Source organism: Macrobrachium rosenbergii, chromosome 53 (genome assembly GCF_040412425.1).
Source record: "Macrobrachium rosenbergii isolate ZJJX-2024 chromosome 53, ASM4041242v1, whole genome shotgun sequence".
In the NCBI taxonomy this organism is placed as follows: domain Eukaryota; kingdom Metazoa; phylum Arthropoda; class Malacostraca; order Decapoda; family Palaemonidae; genus Macrobrachium; species Macrobrachium rosenbergii.
In genome coordinates, this window is record NC_089793.1 from 12,645,324 (window position 1) to 12,669,371 (window position 24,048).

A 24,048-nucleotide genomic window follows, 5' to 3' on the forward strand; every position below is an offset into this window, starting at 1 on the left:
AACAAGTGCTATGAGAATAAAGTTTAAGGACAGTTTAAAGGACCAAATTTTTAAAAAAGTAATTTAAAAAAATGAAAAAATAAAAATTAAAATAATTAATAGCCTATGAAAAACTTAGCATGAAGGAGAATTTAAGATAAAGAGTTTCGCCAGTGTACTTGAAAAATCTGCCCTAAATTGGAATTTGAGAGACCAATGATTTCCCCTCGATGACATTTAGTGGCTTAACCGGGCATGAAGGTTTTAAGAGTGCATGTTGCAAAGAAAGGGGATTTTAGAGACCTGAGTTGGAACAAATAGAATTTACAGACTTGAATATTGCTGTCAAGCAAATTTTCAAAGTTCTTGTTGGCATGAAGGAAGATTTTGAAGACCTGAGTTGCTTTAAATGGAATTTAGTCTTTAATCGACAAGAAAATTTAAGAAGATAATGTTGTTTTTAATAGGGAATTATCAGAATCTTAAAGCTTCCAAAAAATCAACTGTAAAGTTGCCCTGAATAGCTGTTGGGTCACATATTACCGTGGATGTTTGGGGAAAAAAACCTAATTGCAATGAAACTGAATATCTGGATGGATCCTAACTGAAATGAAACTGAATATCTGGAAAAACCTAATTGCAATGAAACTGAATATCTGAAAAACCTAATTGCAATGACACTGAATACCTGAAAAAAACCTAATTGCAATCAAATTGGATACGTGGGAAAAATGCAATGAAATTGGCTATCTGGAAGAAACCTAATTGCACTGACATTGGGTATTTGTAAGCAAAATATATTTGAATTAATCTGGATATTTTGAAAGAACTTAATTGCAATGAAACTGGATATTTGAAAAAAAAGAGTTGCAGTTAAATTGGTTTATATACTGATTTGGTTTAACTTAACTGCGCAAATTTGTTTCTGCCTCTTCGTTAGTTATGGTTCAGCGCAGAAGTATAAAGCAGAATATCAGTAGTTTCATGGAATATTTTCTATTTATCTCCGTTTACAATGAGCCATGGGAACCTGATAAAGTGGCAAAATGAAGGTACAGTTTAAATTTGTATGTTATATATCATTAATACTGTTATTGAAGGTCTGTCTTGTTTGTAGTTAGTTCTGTCATACATATAAATACGTATACATTAAATACACATACATGAATATAATGTACGTATATTATTGATAGATACTAAGGTATATTATTCATAGATATATATATATATATATATATATATATATATATATATATTATATATTATATATATACATATGTATAGCATGTATGTACAAGCGTAACAGCAAAACCATATGCGCATTAACACGCATAATAACGTCCGCATATCGTACCCTACTCATATTTGGCCGTTTCTGTTGATCCCTATACAAAATATCGGTTGGCAGAGAAAATGAAGAGAAAAATAAACCAGATGAAAAGACTCGGCGTAACTCTGGTCCAACGCGACGATCTTTAATGCGAACATCTAAAACTGAATAAAACTGACGTAGGTCAAAGTTCAGGACCTGACAGACATACGCTCTCCACCCTGCGTTAATCACATCCTCTGTCCAGCACACGTGGGGGAAGGTCGATCACCCTCTGGGTAGATGTAGATGTACTGTAGATGAAGATGTGGATATAGATGTAGTGGGAGAAGGTCGATCACCCTCTGGGTAGATGTAGATGTACTGTAGATGAAGATGAAGATGTAGATGTAGATATAGATGAATTGGGGGAAGGTCGATCACCTTCTGCGTAGATGTATTTACTGTAGATGAAGATGAAGATGTAGATATAGATGAAGTGGGAGAAGGTCGATCGCTTTCTGGGCAGATGAAGACGTACTGTAGATGAAGATGAAGATGTAGATATAGATGTAGTGGGGGAAGGTCGATCACCTTCTGGGCAGATGAAGATGTACTGTAGATGAAGATGAAGATGTAGATATAGATGTAGTGGGGGAAGGTCGATCACCTTCTGGGTAGACGTAGATGTAATGTAGATGAAGATGCACTGTAGATGTAGATATAGATGTAGTGGGAGAAGGTCGATCACCTTCTGGGCAGATGAAGACGTACTGTAGATGAAGATGAAGATGCTATGTACTGTAGATGTAGTGGGGGAAGGTCGATCACCTTCTGGGCAGATGAAGATGTAGATGAAGATAGATAGATATAGATAGTGGGGAAGGTCGATCACCTCTGGGCCAGACGTAGAGTAATGTAGATGAAGATGCACTGTAGATAGGAGAAGGTCGATCACCCTCTGGGTAGATGTACATGTACTGTAGATGAAGATGAAGAAGAGATGTAGATGTAGATGTAGATTATATATAGAGGAGTACGTTTCACTGAGCATCCTAAGAAACGATCTGGTCTGCAAGGCTGTTAATTGGTCTTATATTACGTATGTAACTTTGCGACACAAAGTTTGTCTGTTTATGAATTTTTTTTTTAAATTGACATCTTTAATCTTTGTGGTGCAGGTACACACACAAACTCTCTCTCTCTCTCTCTCTCTCTCTCTCTCTCTCTCTCTGATGTTGTAAGAAAAGGTGAAGTAATGTGCGGTGACCATTTTAATAATGTTAAATGCATCTCTCTCTCTCTCTCTCTCTCTCTCTCTCTCTCTCTCTCTCTCTCTCTCTCTCTCTCTCCTACTGGCCTTCGCATGCTATAGTTGCTGTGTGGCTTATGACCTGGTGACCTTTATAACAATACATTTTCGAGGTGTAATATTTTACTTACGGACTGACACAGTTACGAGATAAATTGCAAAAGCATTGCTTGCTATGGAAATGCAACATGCTTTAAAGCCATTATGGCGATGTTCTGCAGTCAAACATATCGGTTGCTATATTCATTTCCATTTCTGGTTAATGACTGCCAGTCTCTCCATTTTATATTTTTTTTATACATACACACACATACTGTATATGTATGTATACACACACACACACACACACATATATATATATATATATATATATATATATATATATATATATATATATATATATATATATATATATATATATATATATGTATATATATATATTACACACCGATGAGTATGTGAGAGTCGAAGAATTTTAAACTTTTATTTTCCTTTTACTTCATCATGATAATGTGACTTGCCATTAATATAGGTATATACCATTCTTAATACGTAGCTACAGCTGTTGCTGTGAGCATAATTCTGCAGTAATATCGTATATATCTGGTCGTTGTCATACAAGCTACTGTAAATTATTCGAATGCTTGTTCTTGTATTGCTGTGTCAAGCATAAGTAGCCATTTCGTATTCTATATAAAGTTGGATGCATATCTTTTGTTAGACAAACTATCGTTTGTCGTGATGACGTCAGATTTTTATCATGCGGAGGCCTTTTTTTTTAGCAAAATGAAAAATCAGTATATTATCATATTGATGTAAAACAGTTCTTGACTGAGTTGTAAAAGGAATGAGATGTTTTGACGAAGCGTCATTGCGTGCAATTATTGTTATTATCACTGTCATCATTCAATCAATCGTTTCATTCCATTTTAATATCTTAACACGATCACGACTCAAAGGAATGACATTCTGTCAGCAACAAAACTAAATTATATAATTTTAGAATGAAGAACAATCAACTTTTGTTGCAGAATGAAAATAATTTTATATGCTGGTCAGGTTTTTGCAAAACTATTGTGTTATGCGTTATTCAGTGGCAATGGTTCACCGCAAATAGGACTAAAGCCAGGAGGACTATTGTTAGAAAAACTCTTTAGCTTCTCCGGAATTTATCGACACTGTCTACAGAGATGGAGATCGGATTAATAAACTAGTCTCCAGTAATAAATATCTGTGTGTTTTCGATGTCTCTTCACAACTGGCGTGCCAATTTTTCAATTTTTTCTCTTGGGAAATAATCGTTACGTACTTTGCTTCAGAAAAGAGAGAATTCATCTGTATTTTCTGTTTCCTCTTAAGCTAAATAAGTTCTTCCTGCATAATAACAGAGGAAAATTAGAAAATTGTGTAAACTTGGGAAATACAAGAATTCTTTATTTCAGGGAAAATGGAATGTACAGAAATCTGTGTTCACGTCAAGTTCTCAGTGATATTTTTTGGCCAAATGAATATTTTTTGTGTACGGAATCAGAAGCATCTAGGATATATGCTGAAGTAAAAGAATCCCCCCCCCCTTTTTTTTTTGGTAAAAATAATATTGATACTGACGCTGATATGTGAAGACAGTGTCTTATGTCAATATATTTATCTATCCTTTGGCTAAAATAACTGCAGATTTGTGTGTTCCTTGACCTCATTTACAACATGTTTGCTGTGAGAATAATTAATGCTCTGTAAGTCTCTTCCTGATCAATTACAAGCGCTAATCAAATGTATGTCGACGATGTTTGCGTATGTTAATATATAGAAAATTACTCAATGAATTGCCTCCAGAACTGAAGCGATGTGAATACTTGCAGACATCTAAGAAGCCATTAAAGATATATCCACTAAAACACATTTATGTCGCTTTAGAACCAGTTATCGAAGAAAGATTTAAACACTAACTGCTAACTAAATGTGGGCAGCCTGATGCACCAAATGAGGGCCGATAAAAGGCCTGAGGAAAAGAAAGATGATAATAACCCTGATATCTTTACGTATACCTAAATATCTAATACCATGACTCACACGCGTTACCACAAGCATATCAACTGTTCATTTCACAATCGTGGACATAAGGAAGCCACAGTTTATTAAGGAACTCGTTTGTATTGACAGATGTTTTCGTCCAAAAGACCCTGTTTGTGATAGATTGTTTTTACTGTGTCGATATACCCTTTGTGATGTGAAACCATTGTTATATATTGCTAATGAATGTTACCCTGTCACACACTGCTACTGATTGTACCCAATTATACCCAGCTTTTACTTCGTGGAATTACTCTCTTAAATAGCCTGTTATTGTTCCTTGTCTAAGGAAAATTGGTTAATTTATTTCAATGGGTTATGGAAATTTTCTGCTCCATTGCAAATAAAACAAGTAAAAAATGCGCCGGAGTGTCTTCAGCACAATCGAGTTTTCTGTACAGCGTATAATCAAGGCCACCGAAAACAGATCTATCTTTTGGTGGTCTCGTTATGATGCTGTATGAGCCCAGGCCCATGAAACTTTCACCACGGGCGGCGGTGGCCTATCCTAAACGCTGCCTGAAGCACGATTATGGTTAACCTTAATAAAATAAAAACTACTGAGGCTAGAGGGCTACAATTTGGTATGTTTGACGATTGGAGGGTGGATGATCAACATACCAATTTGCAGTCCTCTAGCCTCAGTAGTTTTTAAGATCTGAGGGCGGACAGAAAAAAGTGCGGACTGACAGACAAAGCCGGCACAATAGTTTCCTTTTAAGAAGAGACACGTGGACCTCATCTATCCAGTGAATATGGAGAGTAACCTTTTTACCGAATCATATATTCACTTCAGGAGTATCCTTACAGACGAGACATCAAGCTAGAATTACACTTGCATCCTTGATTATTATTATTATTATTATTATTATTATTATTATTATTATTATTATTATTACTGATAACCCCCTATTCATATAGAACAAGCCTACAGAGGCCACCGACTTAATATTCAAGCTGCCAAAGAATATGGTGTTCAGTGGAAAGAGGTTGCAGGAGATAATGGGAAATGCAGAAAGAAGAGATCATATATTAGAGAAGAAAAGAAGATAAATTAATGAACAAAGAGATAAAACTACAAATAAATGAGTAAAATACCAGGTTAATTGTTTTAGGGGAGTAATGCACTGCATTAGTATCCGAAGGCTGCGAACGGCCTCGATACGCTAAAACTGGTTAATGTTAATTATTCACAAGTTATGTAGAACAGAATAGAATGTAGAATTTAGGCCACTGGCCAAGCACTTTGATCTATGATGCCATTCAGCGCCGAAAAGGAAATCGAAAGTAGGAAGTTTTGAAAGGCGGAACAGGAGGAAAACCTCGCTGTTGCACTATGAAACAAGTTAGGAGAGGGTGGAAAGTCAGACGGAAAAAAGAGAATATGAACGGAGGAACAGTAAAAAGAATGAAAGAGGTTGTAGCTAGGGGCTGAAGAGACGCTGCAAAGACCCTTAAGTAATGGCCTAAAGTGCACCACATGTGGTGCCCTGACGGCACTAACCCTTCCCCCCCAACCCCCTGCGGGGAAGAGAAGTTATACCCAGATGAAATACTTTATGTCACTCTGTAACGCAGCCGATTAACCTGGTCAGTGTATGTTCGTATGTGTCGCGGAGATCAGTAGAAAGGGTATTTACGGTGCATATCAAGTATATTATTTTTTCCAACGAGTTTTGGGGAAATATTGTTAATGTGGTTACAGCAGCCAATCCAGACTTATTTTACTTGGGAGGAAACTGAAAATACAATCATCAGGTATCTCTTTCTGAAGTTACGGAAGAAAGAAATATTTCCGAAGAGGAAAAAATGGCAGCACGAGAGTTATGAAGAGATATCGTAAACATACAAATATGTATCACTGCAACGCTAGTTTATTAATCCAATATGCATCTTTGTGGACAGCGTCGATAAATTCCCGAGGATATAACAGTTTTTCAAACAATATTTTCCTGGGTTTATTCCTGTTCGCGGTAAACAAACTGCCATTGAATAATGTATAACAATAATTTTGCAACAACCTGACTGGCGAATAAAATCGTTTTAGTTTATTAAAAAAAAACTTTGTCCGGTTTCACGCTCTTTCAAGTCACAAGTCTTATCGTTACGTCGCAATCTTAATAGGCCTATTTATTTTACATTAATCCTCATCATTAAGTTCGTGCTTGTTATACTTGTCGGTATCACTCAAGACAGGGGCCAGGGTTCGATTCCTTGAGAGGGTGAGAGTGAAATCTGCTGTCCCTCTCTTAACTTATTACGCAATAGTGGGGATGGAAAATTGCAAGGGAGTAGCAGTCTCAACCTAAAGTACAGCACTAAGAGCCGAAAAAGTATCACCTCCAAGGAAAAGGCATAAGTTTCATACGTTTACCTTCATCTTTTCAGGTGTGCTCCATTAAGCAAGCATTACTATTTGATCGAGGAGCTTTCGACGCCAACTGCAGACGCCGAAGAGTCAAGTGAAGATGCCTGGCGCCGTTCCTGGCTTCTGCAACCTCGAATGTTGGTGCCACGTCCCTACCCGCGGTGTCCACAAGCCTCCCTGCTACTTGTGCGTCATCGACTGCTGCTCTTTGTCGAGTGAGTTAATCGGTAAAGCCTTTTGTTTCGTCAGTGTTATACGTTTCTGCTCTATTTCACCCACATAGTAGTGATGGCAATTAGTTTGGAGGAGGGACGATAACCGCCATTCTATCCTCTTGAGGTGACCGAGTGATGGGCACACGATGACGGTAATGGTCGATGGAGTCATTCATTCATCCAGTCGTTTATTAATTATCTTCCTACGATCAGCTTCTCTTTGCTTGATTTGGCCAGTCATTTCATCAGACCAGGTTCGGCTTTAAAGGGATTTATTTTTATGATCTGTCGCTTCTGTGCGGTAACACCCTTCGTCAGAATGACGTGCGCTCACAAAGTGTTTGCGTAGAAGAGGCTGCTTCGTTTCTGGTCATGAAAGTAGTTCTCCAGACAAGCTCCCCTATAACCGTATGGTCAGCCAAGATATTTCTATCTACTAAAATCTTTTACATCAACTCTGCATCTCGTTACGTTCTGATACTGTTCAAGCTGTGATGAATCCAGATCTCTCCTCTTTGCACTTAAGTCATTACTTCTTGATAGCTCTCTTCCACAATGTGCTTTAGTCATGCCAAGTTCCATTTCCTGAAAAATCACTTGCGTGTGCATTAGTTTTACTGCGTAACTGATCTCTTCTGAACACAAGTAGTTCTGAGGATTGGTTAGGTAAACAAAATCTCTTTCAAGAACTTACCCCCTGATCACTCACTTCCATTTGCTAATTTACCGGAGTAGAAATGTATTCCTAAGAATGTTGAGCTTCAGGCTTGAGAATAGCTTCCCTGCCCAGACTTGTATCCCCACAGTAGCTTACTTTCTGAGACTAATTTTTCTAATTAGTCTCACACTAATTAGAGAAAGCCATAGCCTGGCGATTGTCCCCACTGTGTAGACCACCTTCCTTGACCAGAATTATATCCCGGAATACTAGCGTTTTAAATCTTAATTTTTTTTATTGCATACATTAAAAAACAACTTTTGTTAATGTAAAATGAGATTATGTACAAGTCTGAACATCTCCTTTCAATAGGTGACTAACTCTGCTGGCCCTCTCTTTTCATGAATTCCTTCTTCTTTAATTGCATTCTTTGGCCTACTTTCATTTTCAGACACACGAACTTCTTCAGTTAAAATTGCATTCAGTGATCTTATTCCTTTTAAAGTGATTGCTTTTCTCAGAGTCATGCCTTACCGGTTATCTTCTTCCAACGTCTTTCACTGTTATTAATCATCAATATTTATCATTAACGTTGAGTAACAAGAGCTATGGTCTTGATAATTACATTTTCTGAACTAGCAGTCATGTTGGAATTAAGTTTTTAGTTTGTCAGTTTTATTCATTATCTTCAGAATTAGCTATAATGCCAAAAAAAGTTGGCTTTTTTATTTCTCTAACAAAATTTATTTCCATTGGCCTACTATTTTTTTTTTCAAATTTTACTGACGATGTCTCTTTTGTAGCTTTAAACTTTCTTCAGAGGTTTTGTACCCTATGAATTCATATTTTATTCAAACGCTGTATATAAAGCTACACAGGAAAACTTTTTCATACACAATGAAACGTTGTATACAGGTTATAATTTTTATGATAAACTATTCAGCAGACGTACACTCCCAAAAAAGACATATTTTAACAGGTCTTTTACAGTCATCTCTGATAAATACAATACTTATGGTGGCAGCTTATTTGAATTTATCAGCCAATCAAGTGAAGTTCTAACCTTATTTATCTCCAACATATTTTCACACATCTCCCAAAAGGCATGAATTGACCTTTGGTCTCCTCTCTTGTCGCAGGTAAGAAGGAAGCTACTCCATCAGCCCCAAGTCTCAACTTACTAGAAGACACAGAACCTGCACATCTTCCATCTGCCAGTGTAAGCATTCCTCTTTTAATTAATAATAATAATAAGTTAGTTACAGTAAACAAAAAAATGTGATGTGAATCCCGTAGATTTCCCGTCGAACATCGTGGGTTTTCACTTGCTTCAGCATAAAGCCTTGACGTCACTGAAATCCACATTTCATCTAGAAGATGTACACCGATAATTGAAACCACAAGAGGCATGTAGCATGTAAGGGATGTTAACGCAACCCGATTAAGTGTAAACGCCGCAGAACTAGACTTCTCTTAATATTCACGAAGATTCTCAAAAACACTTATTTGTATTGTCGTATTTATACATCAAATATCTAATGGTCTATATTGAGCCCATTCACCTAACAATATTGCGACCGTCCCCAGCTGGGAGAGACAGTTATACACCTGACACAGTAAACAAAAAAGTAATTTTGCAATCTATTGATTTTCAGCAGATCTGTGTTGCTCCCAGTAAACAGCTTTTGTAATTCCGAATTCTAACACCAATGAAAATCACACGTTACTTCACCTATTTATTGTACACACCTTCAGATCATTTATACTGTACATGTACCAAAATCGAAGCCCCAGCAAACAGCAATTACCATGCGAGGTATAATAAACTGGCTTTGTGATTCCTAACTAGCGAAAGGCAATGGCGTACGAGGCGTTTATTGTTCATAACGGATACATCACTATTGAATATTGTGAAATGACGTAAAATGTTTGCTTTTCGATAAGCTAAGGAATAAAAGATCAATAAGTTTTGACTATGTTCGTCAAGGTAATGTTGATAATTTAACTCAAGATTCTCTCTCTCTCTCTCTCTCTCTCTCTCTCTATCTCTCTCTCTCTCTCTCTCTCTCATATACACACACACACACACACACACACACACACACACACATATATATATATATATATATATATATATATATATATATATATATATATATATATACATATACATATACACATAAAACCTTAGTTACCTACAATAAAACAGATATGTAACGTATACGCATCATTGCATTTTTTCACTGTTATATGAATGTATTCATGCTACTGAAACATCCATATTAGTGGATAACAAACAACTGATTGCTCACTTTATCTAATACTACAGGTAGAGACAGAGGCGCAACCCAACGACGCTATTACCCCCAGTGCTCAACCACCCCCGAGAGGTTATGGATGGCGGGAGTCTTTGCAGAGACGCGCTTCCTTGGGCATCGTCGACCAAGAAACAGCGCACAATCAAAATTTTTTCGCCGAGACTTACATCAACCTCCCCCCTGACTCTGAAAATACCCAACCCGTACCTGAGACTCCAGGTCCTTCTAGGGAAACGGAACCTCCCGGAGGTGTCTACATACCCGAGCCCGATTACTTTACAACCTCGGTGGAAAGCCCAGTGCCCGCAGAAGTGAGCCGTGATGACGAGGTCAGGGGTTCAGCCTGTGATAATCAAGCCGAGGAAAGCAGTGCGAAACAAATGGCAAGAATACAGGTTGATTCTGACACTAGGCCTATCGATTTAGCCGAACTAATAAGAAATGTGATGCTGGACCCACGAGACCCGAGTGATGATGAAGACGAAGATACATCAGAGAACACAGAGACGCAGAGCATACCCAGCGGAAAGCAACAGTTTGAGAGAAACCCTTCGAGACGGAGGCGAGACAGGAACCAGGGAGCTGATAAATATCAGAGTTTTTACAGTGCCGGTGCTAAACCCTACCTCATTGCGAGGGCCAACCTAACCCGCCACCAAAGTCTTAATAGCACTCTGTCGCAGAGCGAGACAGAATTTCAACGACTGCACAAAATTCACAGGAGAGACACATCGTCCGACGCGGCAAGGCGGTACCTGCAGAGCGACGAAAACCTTCACAGAACTTGGTGGAAGCAGGTCTCGTCAAGGAAACGAAACCATCCAAAAAAGAATCCCTCATCGAAGAGGCACGAAGGGGCCAGTCATCGCCCCCTGACAAACTTCGAAGAGGTCTGGAGATCCCACAGAAGCTGAACTCTGCAGATGGTGAGCTGGGTTCATCAAGATCTAAACCAGGATTGCGGTTTTGTTTTACAGTGGTAAGTTCCCATTTTAAACGAGTTGGACAAATGCTACAATATAAATATATACCTCTAATGTTTCCCTTTTGTATATTTCTGATGTAGTAAAAGGGGATCTATAGAGCGCTTTTAAATCATTACAGGTAATTGCTAAAGGCATAATTTTGTAAAATACTGGGTAGCCTATCATTAGCTGGGTGCTAATTTGTATTTTTATAAGTGAACATATGGAAAGAGAGAAGTATACCCAGTGAGTCAGAGACCTTTTATTCGGTTGTTTTTAAAATTAGAGGGAACCGTGGTGCTATAGCTGTTCTTCAGTCAGCGTTTCTTATATATTCTCGAAAATCAGTTTTCTACAGTTCCGTGGCTGCAAAACGAATCTCTAGCTGTAAGTGAGGTTTAATGTACAAAATTGTAAATACTTTAATAATGATATTTTTATTATTGACAAGAACTGCAGAACAGCGGTGATAACATTTGAATTATCAAGTGACAACTGGTTGATCGTTTCTTGCGGATCAGCCAGTCTACAAAGCCGCCAAACTCTGAAGTGAGACAAGAAGCATATCGACATTACGCTTCATTGCTTGTAATAACCATGACCGGTGCTGACCTTAAGGAAAATATAATCATAGTAGGTAGCATGCTAAAAATATTTATCTCGAATGACTTTTTGGCATTAGGTCCATTTACGATAACTATCGAAGTCATTTTGTGCGTGATAACTCTAGCCGATGTTCTTCCTACTGACAACACTAGGTAGCTGACTATAATATGTAGATGTCAGATGTATGTGGAATATCAAAATCATCTAGATTATAAGGTGTCTATGTGTATTGGTGTATAAGGTTACAATGTCTATAGCATGTCCCTCACAGTACGACCGAAAAGTAACATAAACAAAAGTAACGTGAGATGCCCCGTAACGTTTTTGAAATGCAAAGACCTATGCGATGTGTAACACAATGCTCTGATTATGCCACTTCTAGCACATGGCTCAGGAAAACCGGAAAAAGAAGAAGGAGAAAGAACTCCCAGAGGGTTGGATGGGGCTGAACAACGAAGGAAGGAAGCAATAGACCTATATGGTCTCTCCGGGTCAAGAGATTTGAAAAAGCGCGCCATTTCGCGGGATGCATTTACGAAATCAAAACATGTTGAAAAATATAAATTAGTATAGTTATTGACCTTTGTGCTTCATGGCCAAGCAGTGTGATATACATATACATATATTTTGTGTGTCTGCGCGATACCACTGCCGAGCAGTGGTGAATGTGAGATAAATTTTCACATTTAAAATAGGTTAGATGTATTTTTGTTTACACTGTAAATATACCTTATCTTTGCCTTAATGTTCAACGGAAGATCCTATCGATCATTGTGTGTGATATTTTCTACCAATAAAAAAGTAAAGATTTTCACAAATTGTAAGTTTCCTTTGCCTTTTACATATATATGTGTTAATAATAACATACAGTAATCGTTGTTATAAAGAAAACAACTTCGTTGTACCATATTTCTTTCTCTCTTAAAATAAGGCCTAAAGTGTTCTTTGGAAGGGCCAAAGTGCCAAAATATCTTTGGGTGTCCAACTTAATTTGAATTCTGTCTTTCTTTCTCTCTAACGTACTCAAAACACAAAGTATGAATTTGTCAAGTATTACGAATCATTAGCCTCCATTCATACATTAGCTGCAATGTTTAGGCACACTAATCTCTATCATCAAATTCTATTCATACTCCTTGGTCAGTTGGCCTAATGCACTGAACCTCTTCATCAAAAACACGATGAAAATCTTAGTTTCGTTCCCAAGTATATGAATCTGCCATGTCCATTTAGTCAGTTTGTGGCAATTTCTGTCGCGTTGCCCTTCCTCCCCAGGCCTGAAGAAAACTGAAAGAAGAAGGAGTAATAATTCCAATAAAGGGTTGGGTGGGGCTGGACAACGAAGGAAGGAAGCAGCAGGCCTATAAGGTCAAGAGGTCTGAAAAAGCACGCCATTTCACGGGGTGCATTAACGAAACCAAAAGATACGGAAACTTTCATAGTATAGCTATTGACCTACGTGCTTCATGGCCAAGCAGTGTGATATACATGCACATATATTTTGTGTCTGCGGGGTGTACCACTAATACAGCTACGAATTTTCCCCCTTTTCCAGTCACAGATCGGGAAGGTAACTGGCTTCCAGCTTACTCTCCCTCATAGCTAACATCAGTGTAGTTCTTCTCTGGATCCTGGTAGGTCTATAGTTTTATATAGTTTGTTAGTTACATTGGCCAGTTCCTCGAGGCCACTGTGGCTATTTGAATACATCAGTGCAATTATCCTTTCAGCTCTGTTGAAAGGAGTTGCAAGACAATAGACGCTCTTTCAAGAGTAACTGAAATACACTCGGTGATAACCGGAAGGTTACCGCCTTCTACTCACCCCATCAAAGGTAAAAGAGGAGTTTAAACAAAGTAAAATAAAAAAATTAAACCAGGAGACCACATCCAGGACTTTAATTTAATTCCAGTATGCAGGAGAGGCGTGGGAAGGTTTCCAAGTAAAACAGGAAGGATTAATCTAGAGGTTGACCATTCAACCGTCGCCGCTGGAATAACAGGATTGACAGAGATAGCTTCAAGAAAACACTCTACGTCTATATGGCTGCCGGCTTCATTCGCGAAACTTTCCACTGTAATATCGGTGTTCATTCACAAAATTAACGGTGGAATTTCTTTGAACAACCGTTTAGTTAATAAGAGAAATTGCTCAAGATGTGAATCATTAAAATTTCGTAAACTTGGCGTGTTCAGACCCAAAAATATTGGCATCTATATTCTGTTGCGAAGTGGCATGAATCTCCTGACTTGACAAATATAGAAATTGTTATATCATGAACTGCAACGATCCCACGATCCTCTATAGAATAGTCACATCCCAAATGTATTGTCGGTCTCAAGATTTTACACCCCAAGCATAAGGATGAAAGTTGTTAACTGAACGCTAACAATATAATTCAACGAATGAATGTCTCAGAACTATCACTCCTCGTAAAGCCGACATTTCTGGAATAGACGCAAGCCTTGAGCGCTGACTGAAGTGAATATATTTCGACATCTGTCCGCATATTGCTAAGCGTCCGGAAAATGGAACAGCTTATCGTAAGGTAAAGTAAAGGCTCGAGAAGTTATTTCACGGATGAGCTATACTGAAATTGGCGGTTGTAAAACCGGTTTGTTTGACAGGTTTCGAACTCTAAATAATAAAAGAAAATTAGCTGGCAAACTTCTCGGGTTTTTAAAACTGTATATCTACCAAACATTATTTTAGAGCACATGGTTCGAAAAGGTATTACCCAAAGAGGAAGTGTATAGCCCCATTTACGTGATACATGTATTTTAGTTACGAAGTCCCTAAAGAATTCTTAACTTCTCGATTTCCCTTCGCATTTTAAGTAAGCTTGCTTTTGTAAGCACTGGATCATGAAAAAAAAAATTACAAAAACAAAATACGTTTAAGATGTTATAAATCACCTATAAAGTTCCGTACAACATTTGATATCGTTCTAATAATGGGTTCTTTGTCTGGATAATACAAAAAAACACAAAATATATGTTGCATCCAATACTGTTGTACACAAGAAAACAAAGAAGTGAATCGTTGAATTGGGTATTAGAAACATGTAGAAACAATACTTGAAGTTGATGAGATCACTGATCAGGCGTCAAGTATTCCAGGTGCAAGTGAAAGAAGTTTGGCTTGTAGGAATGACTGAAGAATGGAAGAAGAAGACCCATACAGGTCTCTTAGATGATAACGTTGCAGATGATAAACGAATAAGCGATTCACAAAGTAAGTAAACACTTTAATAAACTGAGAAATAACAAAGGAGACAAATCCTGAAGAGTACGATAGGATTGTTAACATTCCATGCCCAGAAACGGTGTGCGTGTTGAATATTCATGAATTGACTGGGATCTTCTGGGGTGTACTGCTTGTTTACGCACATGGCTGTGAAGCAGGAGGTATCGGAAGCATGATAAACGAAGATCTGAAAGTATAGTGAGAAAAGTGTAGGTGGAGAGAAAAAAAATATATCGAAATTATTTTGAAAAACTGACCTGGAGCAAACGCGTTCGCAGCATGATTGTAATTCTATTATTTTGCAAGCAAGAACGAAAATGAGTAAATCGAATGGCATATAAAGGCCAAGCATTCGGACCTACGAGGTCATTCAGCGCTGCCAAGGAAATTAAGAGTAAAAAGGTTTTAAAGGTGTAACAGGAGGTAAGCCTCGCAGTTGCACCATGAAGCCATTGTTAGGAGAGATTGGAAAGTAAGATGGAAGAAAGAGAATATGAATGGAGGTACATTAAAGGGAATGAAAGGGGTTGCAGTTAGGGTCCGAAGGGACGATGCAAAGAACCTTTAGTAATGCCTACAGAGCACCGCGTAAGGCGCACTGGCGACTCTACCTCCTTCCTGGGGGAAAATGAGTAAAGAGTGGCGGAACGATAAGGATAATGTATAAAACTTATACAGCAGCAGCAACAGAACAAAAGCTCATGCAAATACAAGTAAATGTCGCATCAAAAGTGATGTGTCAAGGTTTGGGGTTGTTCATGAATCCTCTGCGAGTACTTATTGACCTACTTTACAAGTGTTGGGAGTTTTCTTTCATTGTGTTGTCATCTTTTATTCAGAAATTAGAGAACTAACCGGAGCATGGGTGATACCTCATTGTATTGGTATTAACCCGCTATGTATCCACCTATAAGTGGGTCCTGGTATCCACCTACTCCGAGGTGCTAGTACTAAACATGGCGGAAGCTCCTTGGGACGCCGTGTTTAGTACTAGCCCCTCGGGGATCAAAGTATTATATACACCCATTTCAATATTGTGTAGTCGACAAATTATATTAATAAACGATATCTTCGTGCGGCCTTCTACTTACTTAGCAAAGTTTACCCTGGACTTTGACAAAGATAGATATAATTTAGAAACTAGAAGAATATGAGACTAATAAATCATACACATGAAAATCTTACTAGATCTGCTCTCAAATTTCACGCGAAAAACATTAACAACAAAATTAAAGATAACTTTGTTGTTGGTTATTACTTCTATATGGTGGAAGTCCCAAAAACTGCTTTGTATTTTTATGAGAACTGCTCAAGATCAGAATACATAATTATGTATTTACCATTCAAGTCACCGTAATGGTACTTTGTCATTTTTAGGACAACGAAATACTGATTCGAGCAGCTGAGAGAGAGAGAGAGAGAGAGAGAGAGAGAGAGAGAGAGAGAGAGAGAGAGAGCGCAATTTTTACCAGAGAGAAAGGAAGAGAGAAAGAGAAGTGGGAGGGAAAGGGGCTGACCAGTTTCGATTTAGAGAGTTTGTGAAAGAACAGCTTCTTTTAAGAGAGAGAGAGAGAGAGAGAGGAGGGGGCCGGGGATCGCACAGCTTATTTCAAGCGAAAGAGAGAGAGGGATTCTGGTGGAGCTGTTTCTATTAAGAGAGAGAGAGAGAGAGACAGAGAGAGAGAGAGAGCGAAGGAGGGGGAGGGAGAGATTGCAAGTTCATTCCAAGAGAGAGAAAGAGAGCGAGAGTGGGTGGGGGGAGAGAAGGCACGGCTTATTTTATGAGAGAGAGGGAGAGAGAGAGAGAGAGAGAGAGATAAGGCGGGATTGCACAGGTTATTTTACAAGAATGTGAGCCACGGATTCTGTGAGAGCTTCTTCTTTTGAGAGCGAGAGAGAGAGAGAGAGAGAAAGAAGTCGCATATTCTTTGTCTTCATCTTCCTTCCCGTATTTCACAAAGCGTACCTCTGCTCTATTGTCCGTATGCGTGTTGGCCTGTGTATCCACGTGTGTATCTAGGTAACGCATCTGTGACTGAGAGAGTAACTTCCAAAAATCAATACGGGGCACAGAGATCGAGGTTCAGGGTTTTGGTCTTTACAATCCATCTCTTCTTTGCAAATATACGTAAGTCAATCATATATCAAGCTTAACTACTTTCCCCCGAAGCTTCAGTTGTAATGGCGGCTTAATTCGATTGAGTTTTTGTTCTCAGCGAATCCACTTTTTTTTTTTTTGACACGGGTTATTTCACTCTTCAGAATAGCCTCGCCTTATATCATTCCGTCGTCTTTTTCTATTCACTCTAATAAATTACCGAAAAAAATAGAGTTGGTTTTCAATCGCCCGAGTGACCCTTTTCAATTTACGTAATTACCTGCTTTTACGGCCGGCAAAGAGGCTTCGCATTACCTTCTCCCTGAGCTAATATACATTACATTACTTTAATGGGCCCCCACCCTCTAACACAAACTACTTCCATCTTTCGTCCCAGACTACAACACTTCCACCCCTCCCCCTCTCCCATCCACTCATACAAATTTCCCAGTCGCTTCATCTACAAATCATAGGCAAGGACTGAGTCATATTCTCTCGCTCTGTCGTAGATCACGACGTGACCAACATTCCTGCGCCATTGGTTCGAATGCGCCCACCTTTAATCTGAATCTTGGTTGAAATGGGAAGTGGCTTTTACTATAGTCCTCTTATAGTTCAACACTCAAATTCGGTGACTTTTTACTGCATGCCTCCGTGGACTTCATAGGCTGTTAACATTGTTCTTTATAAAGAAGAAGAAGTAGAAAAACAAGATGGTAGGAGGCGGCAATTCTAGGGAACATGGTAAATAATAATAACAATAACCTGCGTCGGATGCATAGTATATTTTAATGTTCGAATAATGTACAATATCGCCGTTATAAAAATGAGTTTCTATGTCTATTTCACATATGACGAAAAAAAATTCTTTTCATAAGATGCAATTTCCTTGCAAATGATAGTTTAAAATTTGATCACCCTCTTTGTTTGTCTAAAAATCGAAGGATAAGACAAACTGTACTTTGTGACAAGAGTGATATATATACTATATATATATATATATATATATATATATATATATATATGACAAGATATATATATATATATATATATATATATATATATATATATATATATATATATATATATATATATATATATATATATATATATATATATATATATATATATATATATATATATATATATATATATATATATACACTTTTCCCCTGAGAAAGGTGGCTGGCTTTGAAGGGTATCGGTCTTCCAGTTCTCAGCAAGTCTTTTGAGATGAAGTTCTCAAGTACCCTGAGCTTCTCTACACTACTACGACCCACCACAACTACCTAACCACCACATACAAAATGACTGCTTAGATCAACAGGGGCACAGCTATTTTTTCAAGACACGGACCCGGAGATTCCCGCCCTCCCCATGGGATCGGAATCTGGCTTTACCTGGTGAGGCGAGGTTGGTGACGTGCTCAGCTACGGCGACCCGGATGGCGTTAGCCTTCGGATCTCAACAATATTTCTAGGATGCCCTTCTCCACCCTGGCTGCAACTCACCGGAGTCTACTAAATGCTATGAACACAATTCGCAGCTTAGGAACGATTGAATTTAAAGGAACGTGTCCGAAGCCTTCCGACTCTCTTCCAAATCGAAACCTATAGACCTATCGTCAATAAGAATGTAAGCATCATATCGTGATACCCTGGTATCAAGGAAGTATTTTAATTGCACTATTAATTTGCAACGTGATGAAGAGGGATATGGACGGACAGAATGGTCTTTACAACCCCGCCCCCCCCTCTCTCTCCTCTCTCTCTCTCTCTCTCTCTCTCTCTCTCTCTCACCTACACACACACACACACAATCACTGAGACATCTCCAGATCGCCACAAATATATGAAAACCAAAATGATCTTATCAATTTATCACTATTACTTAAGCATCGTAGCTACCAAAGAAATTCAAATTTCGTGCAAGAACAGGTAAATGCTAGAACTTCTTTTTTATCAAGGATAATTCATTTGGTGCTGTATTTGTGGTGCAATAAGGTGAACGCTGGCGAACCATGAACCATTACGCTGGTAAAATTAAAAATCATAAGGTTCCCTATGTGTATGTGTGTGTGTGTGTGTTTGTGTGAGTGTTTGTGTGTATGAAAACTCACAGTATTTTATTCTTAATGGAATTATGGAATCCGTTGTATGATACATAGGTCTAAAGGCTGCAGCCTTAGACTATCGGTAGATTTGTGAAAGCTAAATTTCCAACCTCACTGACAGATAACACCAGGAAGCAATTCGCCGTTTTATTAAACGTTCCTACCTGAAGTGACGCCGAGTCAAGATGAGCAGAGAGAGAGAGAGAGAGAGAGAGAGAGAGAGAGAGGAGACGGACGCTAGTGTGTACCAAGCAGGCTTCAGGTTATAACATATTACACGCCACCCAAGCAATTCTGAACATAGGCTTCCTCGCTGACAAAATATTTACCCGGAAGATGATTTTCCTCTTTTCCGCAAATACCCAGGATATTCGATCACCGCGCGTTCATTGTTGACAAAGCAATGAATGAAAACAAAAGCGGTTTCCACTCGAGCATATTTGAGTGAGTGTCTCGCGCGCAGTTCTATTTAAATGTTGGTTTCCACTCGAGTAAAGCAGTGTTGCAAACAACCATGTCTAAGCATTGTGGATCGCTGCGCACTTTTTCCTTCACTTGGTTTGTCGTCAACCTTTTGAAAGCTTAGGTTTGGGAGGAAACCACTTTTAGCCCCAGGCGGCGAAATGAGGTGTGTGTGATTCCGGAATAGCTGAACCAACAAATAATACGTTCCAGTCTAAAATCAGTAAACAAAGCTGACGCCTTTTTTTTTTTAAGAATCTTCCGCCAGGAGCCTTACAGTTTGCTTCGCTCGCAATTTCTTCTCTAACAAACAACAGTATCCTCAATTCATAGCGGAACACATCCAAAGAAAACTGTTTTCATTCTTACCAACTCCGATATTCTTTTGTTCAGCGGGGATTATCCTTGTGATCCATTGTTGTGTATCTGAAAACGAAAGACAATAGAAGGGGAGGCGAGGAACCTTTACAAGGGGGTGGAGAAGGGGTGGAAGATAAATAAGCGAACAAACATATACAAGACGAATAAACAGGTATGTAAATAAACCAAAGGGTGAGCGACACAAACAAACGATTAAACAGCTATATTACAATATATATATATATATATATATATATATATATATATATATATATATATATATATATATATATATGTATATATATATATATATATATATATATATATATATATGTATATATATATATATATATATATATATATATATATATATATATATATATATATATATATATATATATATATATATATATATATATATATTTGCTTATATCATGGGAAGAAATCCGCTTTTCCTTGAGTGTCAGAATAAAAAATACTACTGACCTACAAATAAAGTCGGTTACCAAAATACTAAACTGAAGCATTTTAATCAAATGCATTCATAGTCCACATCAACATCATGATCTCCCGTGATGGCAACTCCTATATGGCCTTTGACCTCAAAGTATGGCCTTGAATTTGACCTGAATCTGCACACTGGCTTCATTAGTAAAGTATGCATGTCAGATATGAAGGACATCCTGTATAGTTAAAGTTATGGCGGAGGTTTAATGTTAATTTCTAATTTGACCTTTGACCTGTAAATATGACCCTCACCTTGACCCTTGAACTGCTGAATCACCATCACCCGTTCATGAGAGATATGAAGTCTTGAATATCGACGATAACGAAATTATAATGGTATAAAACACCAAAGTTTAGCTGGCCTGGAGAGAGAGAGAGAGAGAGAGAGAGAGAGAGAGAGAGAGAGAGAGAGAGAGAGAGAGAGAGGTAATGATAATCGAGGTATTCATATGCCATAAACCACTAAAATAGAACCGAGTTAGCACAAGGCGTTTGAGGCAACGATGATAAAACCGTATGCTGTTACTGACGCCAACCACCGCTTTTGGCGATGTGCCAATGTCTATAGCATGTTCTATAGCACAGGTTACCCAAATCGTCCCTACTCGCAGATGACGGAGAGCGTCAGGTACCTTGATGTCACCGGTATTACTGAACTCTGCCGCAAGCTGACACACACAATATACAGTACATACTATATATATATATATATATATATATATATATATATATATATATATATATATATATATATATATATATATATATATATATATATAGGCCTATATATATGTATACATAATATAGGCCTATATATATACAATTAAAAGATTAATTGTTCATTTTGCGTGTCTGTGTATGTGATAGCTATAAAGCTGAGCAAAACCTTCCCGAGTTGATTCAATCCACGACGGAAAATACATAATTTGCCAAATTCTCTTCAAACCAAGTTATAAAGGCAATACTTACGAAGTCTCACTCGCCTGATATTAAAAATCTAAGTTATTCGCGCTTGCTTGAATAAAATTACCTAATTCTCTTCGTGGTGAATGCTAACTACGGTAAAATGACGCTTGATAAGATGGTGGAAATCGTAAATGTTTAATGTTCTCGAAATGCAAACTGCTAGTAGCCCAGTAACGACTTGTTACTTCAGTGTTGCTGTACCCAAGGTCTATAGAGATACAGTATCGTCAACGCGTTTTCATCATATCTAAACACTAAGGCAGGAACTCATGTGAAATTCATAGTCTTAGTTTACAACATCAATTGTCAATGTCCTAAACACTATTCACATCTTGGTTTTTATTTTATAGTAAATTAATTACTGAAAATGTCATCGACTTTGCCTAGCGGTTAGTATCTCTCGAAGGCACCACTGAAGTCCGCAACCCTTCCACTACTTATTACAAATGTACGAAAATAGCAGAGTAGTTGGTTACAGAAGGGTAACCATTCGAACTGGTACATAATTTAATATAATACCTGCCTCCACCTGAACAGCACGGAAATAAGCTTACCGATGTCACTAATGACGAATCGATGTCATATGAATCACATTTTACATTTCAGCAAATCAAAGATCGTTCCTCTTGGAGGGAGTGAGCCCACTAAATCCTAGCAACTGGATTACCACAGGAAGGAAGCGTCTGGAGGAGTCAGTGTAATGGAGGTATTCACTCGCTGAGGTGGAACTGACGGGTTCATTTCAGTCACTAACTGAAGTAACCTTCCTGAACCTTGTCCAACAGGTATGCGAGTTGACAACTTGACATTAAAGTTGTGCATATCAATTTTTTATTATCCTTGACTTTATAAACCGTCTAATACTATCGTTTTCTTTTATTCCTGCTCTGTGGGCTAAACAAATCCCAAAAACATAGTCACAAATCAAAATTACAGCAGTGTTCCTGTCCTTTTTTTATTGTACTTCAAAATCTAATTTTAAAATTTTCAGTAAACTTTTTGTCTTGATGTGCCACAATTCATTTAATAAATCTTGGTTGTAATTTAACTTTATTTTCTGACAATGCAAGTGACTGTTTTTTTTCATACACACACACACACACATACATATATATATATATATATATATATATATATATGTATATATATATATATATGTATGTATGTATGTATATATTTTATAGGTATATATATATATATATATATATATATATATATATATATATATATATATATATATATATATATATATATATATATATATGTGTATATGTGTGTGTGTGTGGCAAAAGTAACTGGATGGGCTAGGTGGACTGTATGCTTAATGTTATTACTTGGTCAAAACCGCTAAAAAGCCTTAAGTAACAACGTCACGCTCCCTTTGCGGTTTCTAAATTACGGAGAGATATCTCTCAACCCATTTATATAGAAATGATTTATGCAGTACCATAGAAAAATCAAACAAAACAATGTAAGAGTGTCATTCTCGAATAGACGTGGTTTCCTTTATACCATCATGACGTGCAATAGAGATGTACATATTTCTACAAAACTCATAAACATGCAGATATATTAGATTTTACATCAATAACTGATACAAGAGCATAGTTCTCTTCTGCCGTTACCTGATAGAAGGCAATTCACAATATGAAAATAAAATGAGTAATTTCCTTACGATAGCAGATGATGCTAATAACTCTACAGTAAGAAACAGATCATACGAAAATACGCTAGTACACAAACATCACGAAAAGATTGTTGCGCGGGGAATTTCCCACAATATATATATCTATATAATATTTATATGTGTGTGTGTTTGCTAGTACGAAAGTGCACATGGTGAATATGTAACGGTGGATTTAATTCCAGTTGTTTTTCTCTTCTTGAACAAATGCGTACGCTGACGAGTAAAGACCAACTATCAGGTATTTACTTAAATCGAAAGTAATTTTATAAAACGACGTGTTTTACCGAGTTACCTTCCTTGCGTAATGTAATTTATGAATGAAACGCGGCCCCAAACCTTTGTTGATAATGGACGAAAACATTTTATGGCCAACGTCAAGGGTGGCTTCGGAAATGTAATTAGTGGAGTAATTATCAAAGTTTCGGGATTAATCAGATGTAAATAATGAGCCTTAATGAAGGGCTTGGCGCAAGATTCAACCATTTCTGAAGCAGTGGTGGACTGAAATTTCTGCTACTACTACTATACTAGTACTACTAATGCTGCAACTGCTGGTGGTTAATTAGGGCTCTGGGATGAAAACTGCAAGGAAAAGACTCGCCATTTATGCACAATTATCTCTGCCATTCCTTTGATTAAAAATTACACTCATTACTCCTTGAAATGAAAAATCGTTCAATTTTGCTTCAAGATTGAATGTGTTTGTGAAGAGTGTAGATCGTTCAAACACAAGCACACCTAATACTATGTATACATACACACACCCACACACACACACACACACACACACACACACACACACACACATA

At 37.7% G+C, this 24,048-nt stretch overlaps 1 protein-coding gene across 1 annotated transcript in view; it reads left to right on the forward strand.

Moving 5' to 3' along the window:
- The window catches only part of LOC136834296 (uncharacterized), a 14,456-nt gene extending 1,838 nt beyond the window's left edge, over positions 1-12,618 (forward strand). The window contains exons 2-4 of the mRNA XM_067096683.1: positions 7,059-7,253; positions 9,051-9,130; positions 10,241-12,618. Of these exons, the coding sequence (XP_066952784.1) occupies positions 7,139-7,253; positions 9,051-9,130; positions 10,241-11,143 (1,098 nt within the window). The 5' untranslated portion in view covers positions 7,059-7,138 and the 3' untranslated portion in view covers positions 11,144-12,618. The remainder of the gene's footprint in view (positions 1-7,058; positions 7,254-9,050; positions 9,131-10,240) is intronic.
- The last annotated feature ends 11,430 nt before the right edge of the window (positions 12,619-24,048 follow it).